This window comes from Sceloporus occidentalis, unplaced genomic scaffold (genome assembly GCF_023333645.1).
Source record: "Sceloporus occidentalis isolate IW3139 unplaced genomic scaffold, rSceOcc1.0.p SCAF_1, whole genome shotgun sequence".
Taxonomy (NCBI): domain Eukaryota; kingdom Metazoa; phylum Chordata; class Lepidosauria; order Squamata; family Phrynosomatidae; genus Sceloporus; species Sceloporus occidentalis.
Genome location: NW_028316981.1, coordinates 134,158,529 through 134,173,909, shown reverse-complemented (window position 1 = coordinate 134,173,909; position 15,381 = coordinate 134,158,529). Strand labels below are relative to the sequence as shown.

The following is a 15,381-nucleotide window of genomic DNA, read 5'->3' as shown; positions in this document are numbered from 1 at the left end:
CAACCACAACCACAGAGCCCAGGTCCGGAACCAGGCCTCCGGATGCGGAAGAGGCGGGCGAGGAGGAGGAGGCGGTGGTTGTAAAATGGCGTGCTCCTTGCTACTAAGGAGGCTGCTCTGCTTCCCTTCTGGGCCTGGCGCCGGCGGGCAGAGTGAGTCCTTGTGGCCGGGGAGGGGAGGGGGACCCTGGGGGCTTTGGAACGGGGGGATTTAGGGGGACTGGTCGGGCTTAACACACCCAGCACGGAGCGGGGGATGCGCAGGCCCTCCTTCTCCAGGACAGTCACAGGAGGCACCCTCCACTTCCACTTTCTGTCCTCCATTTGGAGCAGCAGCAGCAGCAGCAGCAGCAGCAGCAGGACCAAAGGGCTTACCGCCCCGGACTCTGAAGGGCGAGGGTTGGGTATGGTTTAATTTATGGTTATGCTGCCTTGTGCATTTTATCGCTTTTATTGTAGCCCGCCTCGATCCGTAGGGAGAGGCGGGCTAAAATAATAATAATAATAATAGTAATAATAGTAATGGTAATGGTAATAAATAATAATAATAATAATAAATAAAATCTTTATTTATATCCCGCCCTTCCAAAAAGATCAGGGCGGCTTACAAATGCAACAATCCAACAATTACAGGTTAAAAACACAGCAAACATCAATACCAATACAAAAAATGAAAATAAAAGCCCCATTAGCCCATCCTCATGGCCACGGAAGAGGAGGGAGGCCCACAGGATGTTTAGTCGGGGAATGCCTGCTTAAATAGGAAGGTCTTGAGATCCTTCCTAAATTGGGCCAGGGTAGTAGATGAGCGGAGCTCAATGGGCAGCGTGTTCCAGAGGGCAGGGGCAGCTGTGGAAAAGGCTCTTCTAGAGGTAGAAGCTAGCCTAGCCCCTGGCACCTTCAGAAGTTGCTGCCCAGATGTTCTGAGGGTGCGAGGCGGATTGTACGGGGAGAGGCGGTCCTTCAGAAATCCTGGGCCCAAGCCATTTAGGGCTTTATAGGTAATAACCAACGCCTTATATTGGGCTCGGAAGCGAATAGGCAGCCAGTGAAGATCTTTAAGTATAGGTGTTATATGGCTGGTCCTGGTAGCACCAGTGACCAGCCGGGCTGCCATATTCTGTACCAATTGAAGCTTCCGAGTTTGGTATAAGGGTTGCCCCATGTAGAGTACGTTGCAGAAGTCCAATCTCGAAGTTACCAGAGCATGTACAACAGTTTCTAGGTCCCTCCGGTCCAGGTATGGGCGCAGCTGGCGGATCAGCCGAAGCTGATAACAGGTGCTCTTGACCGTCGCATTCACCTGAGCAGTTAGATGAAGCGACGAATCAAGAAGCACTCCCAGACTGCGCACGGAGTCCTTCACGGGGAGCGTGATCCCGTAATAGTGCTGCTCTGCCTGTGGCATTCTAGGAGTTGCAGTTAGAATCATAAGAGTTGGAACTAGGGACCCCAAGAAGGGCCCTGATCCAGTCCAACCCTCTTCTGCCATGCAGGAACTCCCTATCCTGCACCTCTTGTGGCAGACGGCCTTCCAGCCCCTGTTTAAAGACCTCCAAGGAATGAGACTCCTCCAGTCTCTGAAAGAGAGTGTCTAGCCACATTACTGCACTGCTCTCTTCTACTTTGGCTGCCCTGGCTGTCTCCTGTTGCATTCTGGGGCTTGTAGTCCAGTGAGGCCTAAGAGTTCCCTGGCTGAGGATTCTAAATGCCCCTCTTTAAACTGCAAATCCCAGAATGCAACAGGAGGAGGCAGGCAGAGCAGTTAGTGGAATAGCAGCAGTGTAGTGCGATAACCCACTATATTTATAGTAGCGTTTTTAGCTTTCATTTGGTCGTGTCCTCCATTTTGTACTGAACACCCTCCACTTTATGTTCCTTTGCCCTCCTTTGTGGTCAGGGCGAGGGAACCAGCCTCTTTCCACAGCCTGATTCTGCTGGACTCAGTGGGACTTACCCATAAACAGGCGCCCAGAGGGATTTCCACTGGAAGACTTTGAGTGATTTCCTTCTGTGAGCCACCTTGGGTCCCACTCCAGGAGAAAGGTGGCATAGATGCCCAGTACATACCTCCCTGAATGTATGGGCTGCAGGCCTCCGGTTTTCCTGCAGAGGGGCACCACAGCAGCCAAATTGTGTGGCAGTTCTTGGGACACCGCACACTCACGATGTAAGCAACACACAGCGATGTCTATACACTGTGCATCTCCTACTTCCCGATGGCGGCCCCTGTGTGGATGGGAGGCCACCATGACACCGGCACCTGCACATCCTAGGGTTCCGGAGCATGCAGTTGCTGCACGCTCTGGAACCCTAAAATTGGCCACAGGACAGTGCTTCCTGCTTGTCTGTCCTGGGCCATAGAGTTATTGTTGTTGCTGTGTGCCTTCAGGTTGTTTCCAAGACTTATGACAACCCTATCCTGGGTTTTCTGGGCAAGATTTGTTCAGAGGAGGTTTGCTCTTGCCATCCCCTGGGGAGGCTGAGAGAGTGTGACTTGCCCAATGTCACCCAGTGGGTTTCATGGCCAAGGTGGGAACCCTGATCTCTAGAATCATAGTCCAAACCACTACACAATGCTGGCTGTATACATATGTAAATACATATGGCGTATATAAATACGAGGGGGGGGTATCATAAAGTTTTAATAAATCACTTTTAAAAAAAAACTTGACCAAGTTTGTTTTGATTTGTAGTTGTTAATTTTTCTCTACGTAGTCACCATCCAGATTTACATATGTTCACTAGCATTTCGTGACCATCCGAATATCATTATTGTACAAGTCTGCAAATTGCGCCTTAAACCATTCTTCCACTTCATGAATAACTTCATTTGTGTTGTCAAATTGGTGACCCTGCAACACATTTTTCATTTCTGGGAACAAGAAAAAGTCACTTGGTGCAAGGTTGGGAGAATAAGGCAGATGCTGCAAAATCTCAAAGCCACATGCGCTTGCTTTGTTAACTGCAAGTTGAGATGAGTAAGCTGGTGCATTGTCAGCTAGGAGACTAATGTCTCTGGAGAGCATACCATGATGTTTCTTTTTCAAAGCATCTAACAACTTGTCCAGAGGATTGCTGTAGTATGTGCCAGTGATGGTTTGTCCCTTTGCAAGGTAATCTGTGAGAATGTCTCCATGACAGTCCCAAAAAACAGAGAGCCTGACCTTCCCTGCTAACTTTAGCACCTTTTGCGCCTTTTTAGGGGGAGGGGAATCGGCATGCTTCCACTCCATGCTCATGGTTTTGGTCTCTTCTAGATCATACTGATACAGTGCACCCACATCATACTCAGGCACCTTTTATGCAGGTTTCAGCTTATACTGAAAGCCGCGCAACGGAAATAGAATGGCACGTGTGCCGCATGCACAAGCCTCATTGTTTTCAAGGGGGCTCAAGCATACGCGCTATTTGCTTTACATGGGGGAGGTGGTCCGGAACAGATCCCCGCATAAAGCAAGGGCGCACTGTAGATCCAAGATTCATCCATGGTTACCAGACGACCAAAAAAATCCTCTTCATCCTGTTTCAACAGCATCAGCATCTGTCTTGAAAGTCACACCGTGTTTGTTTCTGGAAAGGGGTTAGTAAACGTGGAACCCAGTTTGCAGACACCTTAGGTGTGTGCAGTTCGTCATGAATAATTTTCCACACACTATCATAACTCAGACCAGTTTTATTCATGATCATTTGAATGGATGCTCCTCTTACAGGATTAAACACGCTACTTTCTTCACTTGTGGTTGCATCGTCCATCAATGATGGTCTTGCAGATCTCGTCTCGTCTGTGAGGGAAATGTGACTAGTTTAGAAATTCCTTTTCCACCTCACAATAGTGTCATACGATGGGCAGTCATTTCCATAAATTACCATAATCTCATGAATTTGCCAAGCACTATTACCCTTCAAATGCAGGAACATTATCACGCTGTGAGCCTCAATCTTCTCCATCTTACACTTTTCTGGCACAGCCTGTAACAAAAATAAAGGACACAATGAGCTGATTTTCTCAACATCATGCACTTAGGGGTCAATGATGACACTGACAAAATTTCATCAGTATACCATAATAACCTCAGGGTGATAATTATTACTTAACAATAGCCCCTCTTACTTATAAATAGAGCCAGCATGGTTTAGTGGTTGGAGTGTTGGACTATGACTCTGGAGATTGGGGTTCAATTGCCAGCTTGAACACAAACTCCCACTGGGTGACCTTGGGCTAGTCACACTCTCAGCCTCAGGGGAAGGCAATGGCAAAGCTCCTCTGAACAAATCTTGCCAAGAAGACTCCATGATAGGGTTGCCACAAGTCAGAAACAATTTGAAAGCACACAACAACAAATACATATGGGTTGAGTCTCCCTTATCTGAAATGCTTGGGACCAGAAGTGTTTTGGATTTTGTTTGGATTTTCAAATATTCGCATATACATAATGAGATATCTTGGAGATGGGGTCTGAGTCTAAACATGAAATTCATTTATATTTTGTTTACCCCTTATCCTCATAGCCTGAAGGTAATTTTATACAGTACACTATTTTAAATAATTTTGTGTACACTGAACCATCCAAAATCAAAGGTGTTGGTGTCTCAGCCACTGAGGAGGGCAAGCTTGGATCACAGGTCACACTCATCACTATTTCAGTGACCATCACTTTCTTTCTCAATTTCTAAGAATATTCTTCGTAGTGTTTAGCATTTGGTGTTAATGACATTTCTTTCCCATTATAAATATTTGTCAGTACTGTACAGTTTCATGTGTTCCTGTTTTTCTTTCAGACACAGTTTTGCCCATTTCACCACTAAATGTAATGGCAGTGAGGTTGGCATCAAAAAAGTCTGGAGGCAGCTCTAAAAATCTTGGTGGGAAAAGTCCCGGGAAACGCTATGGCTTCAAAAAACTGGAAGGTAAATCACTGGCTATGTTTACAGGTGCTTCTGGGTCTAATTCACTAGCTAAGAATTCGGCATGTTGGTAGACTGGTCAGCAGGTGGTAGGATCAAGCTAATCTGCATGATTCTTGTTACAATGGATAGGAAAGTCTGGACCTGGATTAATCTTACTGCTCTTTCAAGTATAATTTAGGGGTTATGGACGAAGGAGAGCCTGGATCAAATGTGTGGAATGAATGCATAGTGAATATCTTAGGACAGTGGTTCCCAACCTTTTATATGCCCCATACCCTTAGAAAATGTTTAATTAATGTTCACACCCTTTGCAAAAGTAGTATCACATTGGAAGATGAAGATGTCTAATTAATTTCTGAGCCACAAATGAACCACATGCAATACTGCACTTATTTTTAACTAAATTTAAAAAAACCAAAACTTTTAACTCAGTGCATAAAATGCAAATTTAAATTAAGCAATTAGATTCTAATTTATTCAGGGAAAACCCCCCAGTAATGACTTATCACTCAAAAACACAAGCCAGTCTTTGTTGCACCCCCAGAAATTCCATCTCGCACCCCCTGGGGGTGTGGGCACCCCAGATTGGGCACACCTGGCTTAAGTCATTTCCTCCTAAAGCTTCTTGTTCACATATGGTTTTGTATTGGAGTGGACAAAGTGGAGGCCTGGTTGTGGTCCCCATTGTTGTTTTTCTGGCCCTGAACCCCTCCAGATTCCCATACTTTTCCTACCTACCTCCTGGGAATACTCTAGCTGGAGAGCCTTGCGCTAAGCAGGGGATGGCCATAGGGCCCCTTCCAACTCTATGATTATCTCCTAAAGGCTTCCAAGAGTGACATTTCAAGGTTTTAAACAGGCTGCACTATCTTCGTGCAACGGAGAAGATCAAGACATGCCATTTGTCGAAACCAGAAGTGGACTTCTGTTTTTTGTTTGTTTTTGTAATGGTTTATGGCTATAGGCCAACTTCTGGCATATCTTCCACTGGAGGGCACCAAAGGCAGAAAATTAACCCCCAAACCTACTACAGTCTTCTAGCTTGTTTTATAACATTGTGTATCCTGCTATCAGCAAAGTAAGTGCAGATAGCTTTGTAGCCAAAACAGGGCCATTGAGAAGCAAGAGGGAGGTTTCAGCATGCTCAGGGGAACCTCAAGGTTGACAAAATTACAAAATATGGGATTACTAAAGGGGCATGAAAACTTCTAGAATAGCCTAATGAGAGCTGAGCATGCTCAGAGTGTGTGTGTGTATAGAATCATAAAGTAGGAAGAGACCACAAGGGCTATCCAGCCCAACCCCCTGCCATGCAGGAACTCTCAATCAAAGCATACCTGACAGATGGCTATCTAGCATCTGCTTAAAGACCTCCAAGGATGGAGACTCCACTACACTCTCAGGGAGTGTGTTCAATTGTCAAACAGCCCTTACTGTCAAGAAGTTCCTCCTAATGTTGAGGTGGAATCTTTTTTCCTGTAGCTTGCATTCATTGTTCCGTGTTCTAGTCTCTGGAGCAACATCATCACACTGTTGACTCATGTTCACCTTGTGGTCTACTTGGACTCCTAGATCCCTTTTACATGTTGTCTCCTTAAGCCAGGTGTCCCCCATCCTATATCTATGCATTTTGTTTTTCTGCCCTAAGTACCTTACATTTTTCTGTGTTGAACATCATTTTGTTTGCTTTGGCCCAGCTTTCCATTTTATTCAGGTCATGTTGAATTTTGACCTGAATATATATATATATATATATATATATATATATATATATATGAGGGAGGGAAGCCAGGGTATTGTTTCAGTGGTGTTCCATGAAAGAGGGCAGGGCTTGCTGGAGCTCTGAAGAGTGGTATTCCACACATTGCACAGTTGTGTGGCAAGTTGCACTTGTTTGCCCCAATATGCCCTTGGTGAGAGTGAAGCAGGTTGACAGCCAAATTAGGGGTTTTGACATCTTTCGGGAACACTCCAGGTATGCAAAAGTTTAAATCAACAGTAAATGGCCTTTCAAATCCTGGAGCCTTCCAGCCATTCCCTACCACACATGCAAGAAAATAGTGCTGAGGATGGTAAAAATGAAAGCTTCTATTTGGTAGCAGTAGAACCAATGAGGATTAGGAGACACTTTTCCTTTAAGCAGCAATCCTAACATGAGATTGCAATCCTGAAATTTCTAAAAGTAGTGGCAGAACTATTTTTTCTCTCCATCAAGAGCTGCAGGGGAAAAGTGAGGATGGGATTCCTCAGAACTCTATGAAACAGTCTATAATACAGTGGCACTTGCCCCGAGAGTTGGCTGCACTGTTTTCCCAGCATGCTGTCCTGAATTTTAGAGCACAGTGTAAAGAGAGGTTTATTCCCCCCATTTACATTTGTCTTAAATTGGGGGTGCTATAAAGACTAATTCTGTTCCTAAAACCACCAGCACCAGGTGCTGTACACCAGGATTAGTAGCTGTTCCTCTGTTTTCTCTGCCAGCCCATGACTGCTTTGGGAGAGAAAAGTTAAATGGCCAGCTGTCCCATAAATTCTGACAGGCTTCTAGTTCATTTATAAAAATGTGATTTTTTTAAATATAATTTAAATTTTAAAAAAACCTGCTGAATTACTCTGATGGGAATTCTGTGTAGATTGGGCATTTTTCTTTTTGAAACCTTGAGGTGCCAGGCCTGCACTGAATTATGCTTTTTGATTTAATCATAGAAAATTGTTGATTAAGTTGTGAGTTTGCGCTTAAGTCCAGGAACCAGTAAAGAAGAGAATACTTCCTTGCATGTGAATGGCGCCTTTCCACACTACTGTGCAGTCATCTCCAGCCAGGTCTGCAAATCTGAAGTTTGGAGAAGTAAATCTCTGGCCTGCTATTTTAGAAAAAAATAATGGATTTCCAAGTGGCCTGGTCCAGAGTTATCTGTAGTTTCCTCTTCTTAATGAGCAATGATGCTATGGAAATGTAGTTTTTGGTCAAGAATCTTTCCTATTGTTTTGCTTGCATGCACAAGGGCATGTTGTTTGGTCTCTGATGTTCATTACTTTTTCCAATTCATTTGCAGGGCAGTTTGTTCATGCAGGCAACATACTAGCAACACAGCGAATAATTCGCTGGCACCCAGGAGCTCATGTAAGTTTTTCTCCCTCCCCTTTTGTTTTCCAACCATGGTCAGCTGAGACTTTATTGGCTCCATCTTTATCAAAGCTTTCACTGTCTTTCCCTTTTCCTTCATTATCTCTAAATTAGTAGTGTTGCATTACCAAGCAGCTCTGACTTGAAGAGTTCTATTTAACTCCCTTATTGTTCATTCTTTCATTTTTCAAGATCCTTTCTCTTACCCAGGTCAAGGGTAGCCTCATATGCTTGTGCTAAAGTTGGTTGTGCGCTGATATTAACCAGGGAAAAAAATGAAACCTATTCCCTAGATGCCTTGTTTTTGGGATGAAAAGGGTTGCAGCCAGAGATTAAAATAAATCTGGCTTCAGACACAATGGAGTTTAGCTTCATCTGTCTGAATGGTGTGGGAAATACTGGAAACAGTACAGTTTCAGATCTTGTGTTGGATAGGAACCTGTGTAATAGTGGCACTGAAGTGGAATAGTAAGAGAGTGATTGTATTTTACAGTATATTGGACTGAGGCATATCACTTATGTGAGAACCAGAAGATGTGTCTTCCAAAGGAAGCCTCTTTGATTCAAGGCAACCCAACAGTGGTGGCATGTAAATGTGGAAGATGAAGGCCATGTCACTGTCCTACATTTATCTAAGATGGACGTAATTGTTGCTAGTACAGAGGAAGTAGCTGCACTGTAAATGGAGTGATCAACAACTACCATATATACTCGACTATAAGTCGAGAAATTTCTGCCCAAAATGCCGGTCAAAATCACGGGTCGGCTTATCTACGGGGCAATGGGGTACTTTAACCAAGCCTCTCCCCAGCCGGGCTACCTCTGCAAGAGATAGCCCAGCTGGGGAGACGCTGGCAAGGGTGCCCGATTGCCCCGCAGCCCCCGCTAGCCTCAACGCCCAGCGAGGGAGACGATTGCGCACCCTGCAGCCTCTCCTCCGCCAGGCTTTCCACAGAGAAGGGGCCTGGCTGAGGAGACGCTGGGGAGGGCAATTGCCTTCCCCAGAAGCCTCTCTTCGGCAAGGCCCTTTCCCCGAGGAAGGAGCCCCGCCGAAGGGACGCTTCTGGGGAGGGCGATCGCCTTCCCCAGAAGCCTCTCTTCGGCGAGGCCCTTTCCCCAGGGAAGGAGCCCCTCCAAAGGGACGCTTCTGGGGAGGGCGATCGCCTTCCCCAGAAGCCTCTCTTCTGCGAGGCTCTTTCCTCAGTGAAGGGGCCTGGCTGAGGAGATGCCGAAGAGGGCGCGCGATCACCCAAAAGCCTCTCCCTTGCTGGGCTACTTTTGCAAGGAAAGCCCAGTCAGGGAGATGCTGAGGCGAGCCCACCCTCGACCTATCCACGGGTCATATGAAAATCCATATTTTTGACCCCAAAAGTTGACCTTGACTTATACATGAGGTCAACTTATACATGAGTATATACGGTACTCCCAGCAGAGATATCCCAATCTTCTTCTAGCATATTAAAATGTATCCAAGACATGCCACAATTTTACCAACTCCTACCAATATTATTAGAAATTTTGCTTTTGACATGTGACATCATGGGATATTTCCACCTATATCGCTGAAAATGAATATTCACAGGTAGTAACCTATATTCTTTTTTACAGTATAATGGACACATTCATATTGTGAGGAAATTTAGAGAGTAAGGAGAATTCTGCTTGGTGTTGCTTGCTCCACAGTACAGCTTTGCATTTTTACATTCAGCAAAGAAGGGATGAAGAGGTGTGCCTAGAACACCAAAACCAAGCTGGAAAATTACTAGATGGAGTAGTGTCTTGGTTACAGTTCTACACTGAACATGATGTATCCAACCCTTTTCACTTTCTTCAAGGCAGATGAGTCTCAAATGACTCCAGTCTGCTCAAGGTGTGATGAAGTCAGTTAATGAATAAACTTTTGGATTTAGGGTTAGATTTGTCTATCCATATACCTACTGCATTACTGTAGGTGCAAAATAAATGGCTATGTGTGAAATCAAGTACAAAAGGTCAGGGTAGAACTCAAAACCTTAGGGCATTCTATCAGCCAAATAAAAATCAACAGTTGAGAAGCTATGAGCTCAGGATTCCAAGAACCAAGTTGTGGAAGAGGGAAAGGAGAAATTATTTTGTTTTTGTTGCCGTCAGACCATGCAAGCCAGAACCTTTGCTCATGAACAAGCTGTCCTCTTTTAATTCCTACTCAATATAATTGAAGAGAGATGTCTGTTTTCAGTATTACAGAAGTAATACTGCAGGCAAAAGGGAGAGATTATCTGACAGGAAAAGAGAACGGGAGAGGGCAGAGAATACTGTATTTAATCTTATATGGTGAAGGGCTACCACTGAGTGCATTTGGTTCCAGACATCTCACACATATGAAAACAGGCACAGTTTAGGGTTTAGTTACTGTCTGCAAGAGAAATCAAGGGGCTGATCTTGGGCATTTGGATGCTGTCTGTATACACTGCTTTAAATGTTACTTCCCTTGTTTCTAACAACTGCCTTTTTTCACTCTGTCAGGTGGGAATGGGCCGCAACAAGTGGCTGTATGCGCTTGAAGATGGAATTGTGCGATATACTAAGGAGGTCTATGTGCCACCTCCCCGTAGCAAGGAGAGCACGGACATCATCTGCCAATTACCCAGAGGAGCTGTGCTTTATAAAACTTTCATAAATGTAGTTCCCACAGCTGAGGTGGGGAGTTTTAAGTTGGTCAACATGCTCTAAGACTTTAATATCTGCACGTTGCCAGCAAACAACTTACTCAGGGGGATCTGAGATTTGTCATTCCCTTCATTCTGAGTGACTTTGGTTGTTATCTTCTGTTGCCGAGATATATTCTGGGCCCCTCTAATATACTGTCAACAGAAATTTCTGTGTAGTCACGGATATATAGTTATATATTTGGCCACCCTAATTATCTTCGGTTGCTGAGATATATTCTGGGCATCGCTAACATTCTGTGAAGAGACTTCTGTGTAGTCATGGATATATATTTATATATCTGGCCACTCTAATGAAATAAATGTTTTCTAAAATGAAAAGGCAATACTACCATTGTTAATTGATGGCATGGCTTGAAGCAACTTTCTCTGTTGATGTTATTTGCAGGGTGGGCAGTGGAGATTGCTGCCATCCAGTAGACGATAGGGTTATGGAGAACTTGGCAAAATTACCTATTTTGGACAATAGTTCCCATAATCCCCCATCCTGCATGGCCACTAGTTTAGAGCTTCACCTTGAAGGGGTTTTGCTTGAGCCACCGGACTACTCAGCAAGTTGGAGAAATTTCAAATGTGGCCTGCAATTGTAGGCACAATGACTTTTGGCCTCCCATGTAGAAAGAACTTGGTATGGAATGCCTGAGTTCTTTGGACATTTCATTGCATTATATAAGGCAGTCTTAGTAAATTTGATGTCAACTATGGGCTAAGTAAATTTAAATAGGTGCTGGAGAGATACTCTTAGTAGAAAGTGCTCCATCAGTTCATTCTTTTTTGTTGAAAGCCACAATGTTGAAGTACTGTGGGTTGTATGTCATGGAAGAGAACTTACTACACTCTGAAGTAGGAATGGACAATTTTCTGCACTGGGGGTGTTTGGGGCTGGTGTGGAATGCAAAAAGACAAAGAAAAAAACCCATAACAATAGTGGAAGCTTACTTCTGATAATGAAAAACGTGTATTTTTTAATTGTTAAACAGTGAATGGGAACTGTGAACATCTTCCTGGAGCATTCTAGGATCCACCTCTTTTTGATTCTAAAAAGAGCAGCCCTGGGAGACTGCAGGGGTTGAGGCCCATAAAAGGTGGGGGGAGCACACTTTACTGAACTCTTCTCTCAATGCATTCAGATCCCATAACTGCAACATCCCAAACAGCCTTTTGCAAAAACAAACAAACAAACAAACCAAGATGAACTTAATAAAGCAATAAATAACTCAATTGCCACACTTGAGTAATCTTTCCTAAACTGGTGCTGTCCAGATGTGTGGGGCTACAGCCCCAACCAACATGAATTTTAGTCCCAGGACATCTGGAAGGAACCTGCTTGTGGAAGTCTACTCTTGAGAACATGTGGCCTTTCAGATGCTGTTAAGATTACAGTTATCATCCCTTACCACTGCCTAGGGCTGATAAGAATGGCAGTTCTCCAATACCTGCAGGACAACATATTCTCCAGCCCTACCCGTGTGTGGCTGGAGGTTAAGTGTACAGTACTTAAATTTCTGTACTGCTCGGTTAGAAATCCAAATGAAATAAATCATACAAATTGGGTGACTTGAAAAGCTTATTCCAGTTGCACCCTTGATATGACTTTGTGATGTTCACAGCTGTCAATCTTTGGCCACTTTTGTTATTCTGAATTTCTTCAGTGATAGCCAGTCTTCTAAACATTACAGAAATCCAGTACTCCCATGCACAATGCTTCCCTCTAATGTTGGGCACAATAAACTATTAGGAGGGCCTTAGTGTACTTTATTCACTATGGTCTGCTGGAGGTATAGGAAAGGTTGTAGACTTGAGGCAATGCTATTACTAATCAATTTCCTATCCATTGCTGCCATAAGTCCTGGCTGGCTGTGTTAGAGGGAGGTCGGCTATCTTGTATTGTGTATTTATTCACATCCTCCACTTTACTGAGACCACCTGCTTGTTTACCTTTTGGTGTCTTCAGTTAGTTTGAGCCAGTTCTTCCTTCTGAATCTGCAATCAGGTTCTTGCATTTTGGATTTTAGATACTGGACACTTGGGTATTTGTTTCTCTAAGCACATAAAGAGATCTTGTATCATCTTTGAGATTGACTGCAGGGCCAAACAGACAGCCATTTTATGCTGCTGCCCAGGCAGCATTTTGATGCTGCATGTTCGGAAGCCACCATTTACTCATGGGCAGCTTCATGACGCTCTGGCAACACAGCGTTTACACGCTGCTGGAACATCATGAAGCCAGCTTTGGACTTTGGTGGGCCCGGAAGACGCCTTTTTGCTGGCCAAAAAAGGAGAGGATCCTTGCAGCTCCTTTTTTTGGCCACCTTCAAGGTGGATTGGGGCTGCAACATGTGGTTGCCACAGCCCCAATCCATCTTCAGAAGGGGCGGCTTCAAGCTGCCCCTTCAGGGCTGTCTGTTTTGGCCCTGTGTGAAAGACATTGTAGCATAAGCTTTCATAGACTAGGCCTACTTCTATGAAAGCCTTTCTACAGCTTTTTTTTAGCTGTTAGTCTCAAAGGTTGTACAGAATCCCTTTGCATATGAATATTCCAGACTAGCATGGCTGTGTCTCTTTTAAGGAAGATGTGAGGAAGTAGATGTTTTGAACTAGAACTCCCATAATCCCTCACCATTGGACATGCTTGGTAGGGCTGATGGGAGCTGTAGGTGAAAACACTCATAGACAAAAGGACTCTCAACTATGTTGTAACATAGTCAAGGCAGGCCTCAGGTATGTGCACGCTCCAGCTATAGCTATTCCTTGCTTTTCCTTGTTAGCCTCTGTGAGGCAGTTTGTTGGTACTGCTGTAAAAGCTTTGTTAAAGCTAATCCTTCAGAGCAAGACCTGAAGCTGCAATCTGACACTGGTTAAAAGAAAGCCATGGTTTATAGCCACATCAAATAGTCCAGGAGAGGGAAGGGGAGCTTGCTGTTCAGGTGGTGAATGTCTTCAAACTGCTTCATCATTTATTGAACCTCTGATATGACATCTCTGTTCGCCACAGAAGGATGAATCCCAGATGCAACTTCTTAGATCTATTCCTGAGCTCTACCAGTTCTGCAGAAAGGCAGAAACAAGGCAGAACAAAAACCCATTTTGGTAACTTACGACACTGGACTGGACCAGAGGTGGCAATTGTTTCCTGATCAGATTCCTTTAAGTGATGGCATTAGGAACATTTTCAAAGCTTATTTTCCAAATACAAATAAAACCCCAAATAACAAAAATTAGATTCAAGCTTAACAAGATTGTCTGAGCTCCAACTGACAAACAATCAAGCAGAGTAAACAACGATGGGAGTGAAGAAAGATAACTATCACTACCTTACTCCCCTCCTGGGGGAAACTCCAAGTCCACACATCATGATATGGCTGATATGGCTTGGCCCTAAACCTTAAGTTGTTTGGACTCTTGAGAAGGTTGCTCTATAAATTCCACATCCTGTCCTCTGTTGATCCATTAATCTTGTTTGGCCTCATAAAACTGCCCAGCAGTTAAAAGAAGACAAAAGACAAAATCCCACCAGAACACCTCCCAAGGATGTCTTGGGGGCTAGACGCAGTAGGCTAGAATACACAATGTAGTCATTTGGTCACTTGAAGCACCCATTCCTGTTCTGTTGATTGCTATTAAGAAGCCAAAAAGCCAGTACAACATTCTTTGTGTGAGGTTTAACATTCTGAAAGTTTGGCAATTCCCACAGGAGGATTAAAAAACAAACTCAAAGAGCCCTTTGACTAAGAAGTCTGGGTCTCTCTAAAGTAGCAGAGGGGACCATCTTAGTGGCTTTCTTCAATAGTTGACTGCAGGATACCCAACAGAAATTCCTGCAGTGATTCTATGTGGCTTATGGATTCCTAGGGCAAAGATGTTCCCCTGAGTTTAATGATTCCAGCCAGCTTTGCTGCACTATGATATTCTCTGTATCTCTAGACTCTTTGTGATAGATATTTTTCCAGCCTCTGATACTTCCAAAAATCAAAATAATCATTTTTTAAAAATCTCTCCCTAGTCATGGTTTTCATTGTTCAGCTGTCCTCAGGATCAGGTCCAAACACAACATGAGAGCTTCCAGTTTTCATTCTCAATCCTGTGATAATAGTAGAAGAAAAGACAAGGCTGGCTTTGTGGCAGTTCTAGAACAAGAGTTTCAACTAAAGTGGCACCAGGAAAAAGGGTGTGGCAGATGGCACTATACAAACAGTGTCCCGAACTCTGCCAAAGAGATGGGTTGAGGGAGACTAATGTCTACCCTATACCGATGTGTTTCTTTGAGTTGGGTAAGTAGGTGAAGCTTGGAGCATGTCTGGCAAGCTGTGCCCAGCTGACAACTCTGTACCCACTTCAGTTCCTGATAAAGCTGCGGGATACTGCAGGGCTTGCTCATAGGGAGGTGGTAACTGCAAGAAAGAAAAGAAGCCTGTTATGCCTCCTCCCAAACAAAGCACAGAAAATCCCATCCCTTATCCAAATATTAGCTTCAGCTTGTGGTGGGAATCAGTATCATGTCACTTTATCCTAGTAGCCTTCTCCTGGTATTGGTAACATTGTGATGGGAAGGTCCATGGACAGTATGTCTACATAGGCTCTTTTGCAAATATGTTTCCCAACCCCTCCAAGGCATGTATCCTTGGGAATGTGAACT

General features: G+C 44.1%; 2 protein-coding genes across 3 annotated transcripts in view; one reads left to right on the top strand and one right to left on the bottom strand.

Annotated features, from left to right (window-relative positions):
- The first annotated feature begins 54 nt into the window (after positions 1 to 54).
- MRPL27 (mitochondrial ribosomal protein L27) lies at positions 55 to 11,660 on the top strand. The gene is made up of 4 exons (XM_089536973.1): positions 55 to 152; positions 4,782 to 4,910; positions 7,967 to 8,034; positions 10,543 to 11,660. Exons 1-4 carry the CDS (start codon positions 86 to 88, stop codon positions 10,747 to 10,749), a joined length of 471 nt encoding a protein of 156 aa, XP_089393099.1. The 5' UTR covers positions 55 to 85; the 3' UTR covers positions 10,750 to 11,660.
- Positions 11,661 to 11,684: 24 nt separating this feature from the next.
- LOC149322222 (uncharacterized) overlaps positions 11,685 to 15,381 on the bottom strand; it is a 29,165-nt gene continuing 25,468 nt past the window's right edge. For both annotated transcript variants that reach the window (XM_089536986.1, XM_089536993.1), the window contains exon 5: positions 11,685 to 15,136. In XM_089536986.1, coding sequence (XP_089393112.1) covers positions 14,990 to 15,136 — 147 coding nt within the window. In that variant the 3' untranslated portion in view covers positions 11,685 to 14,989. The remainder of the gene's footprint in view (positions 15,137 to 15,381) is intronic.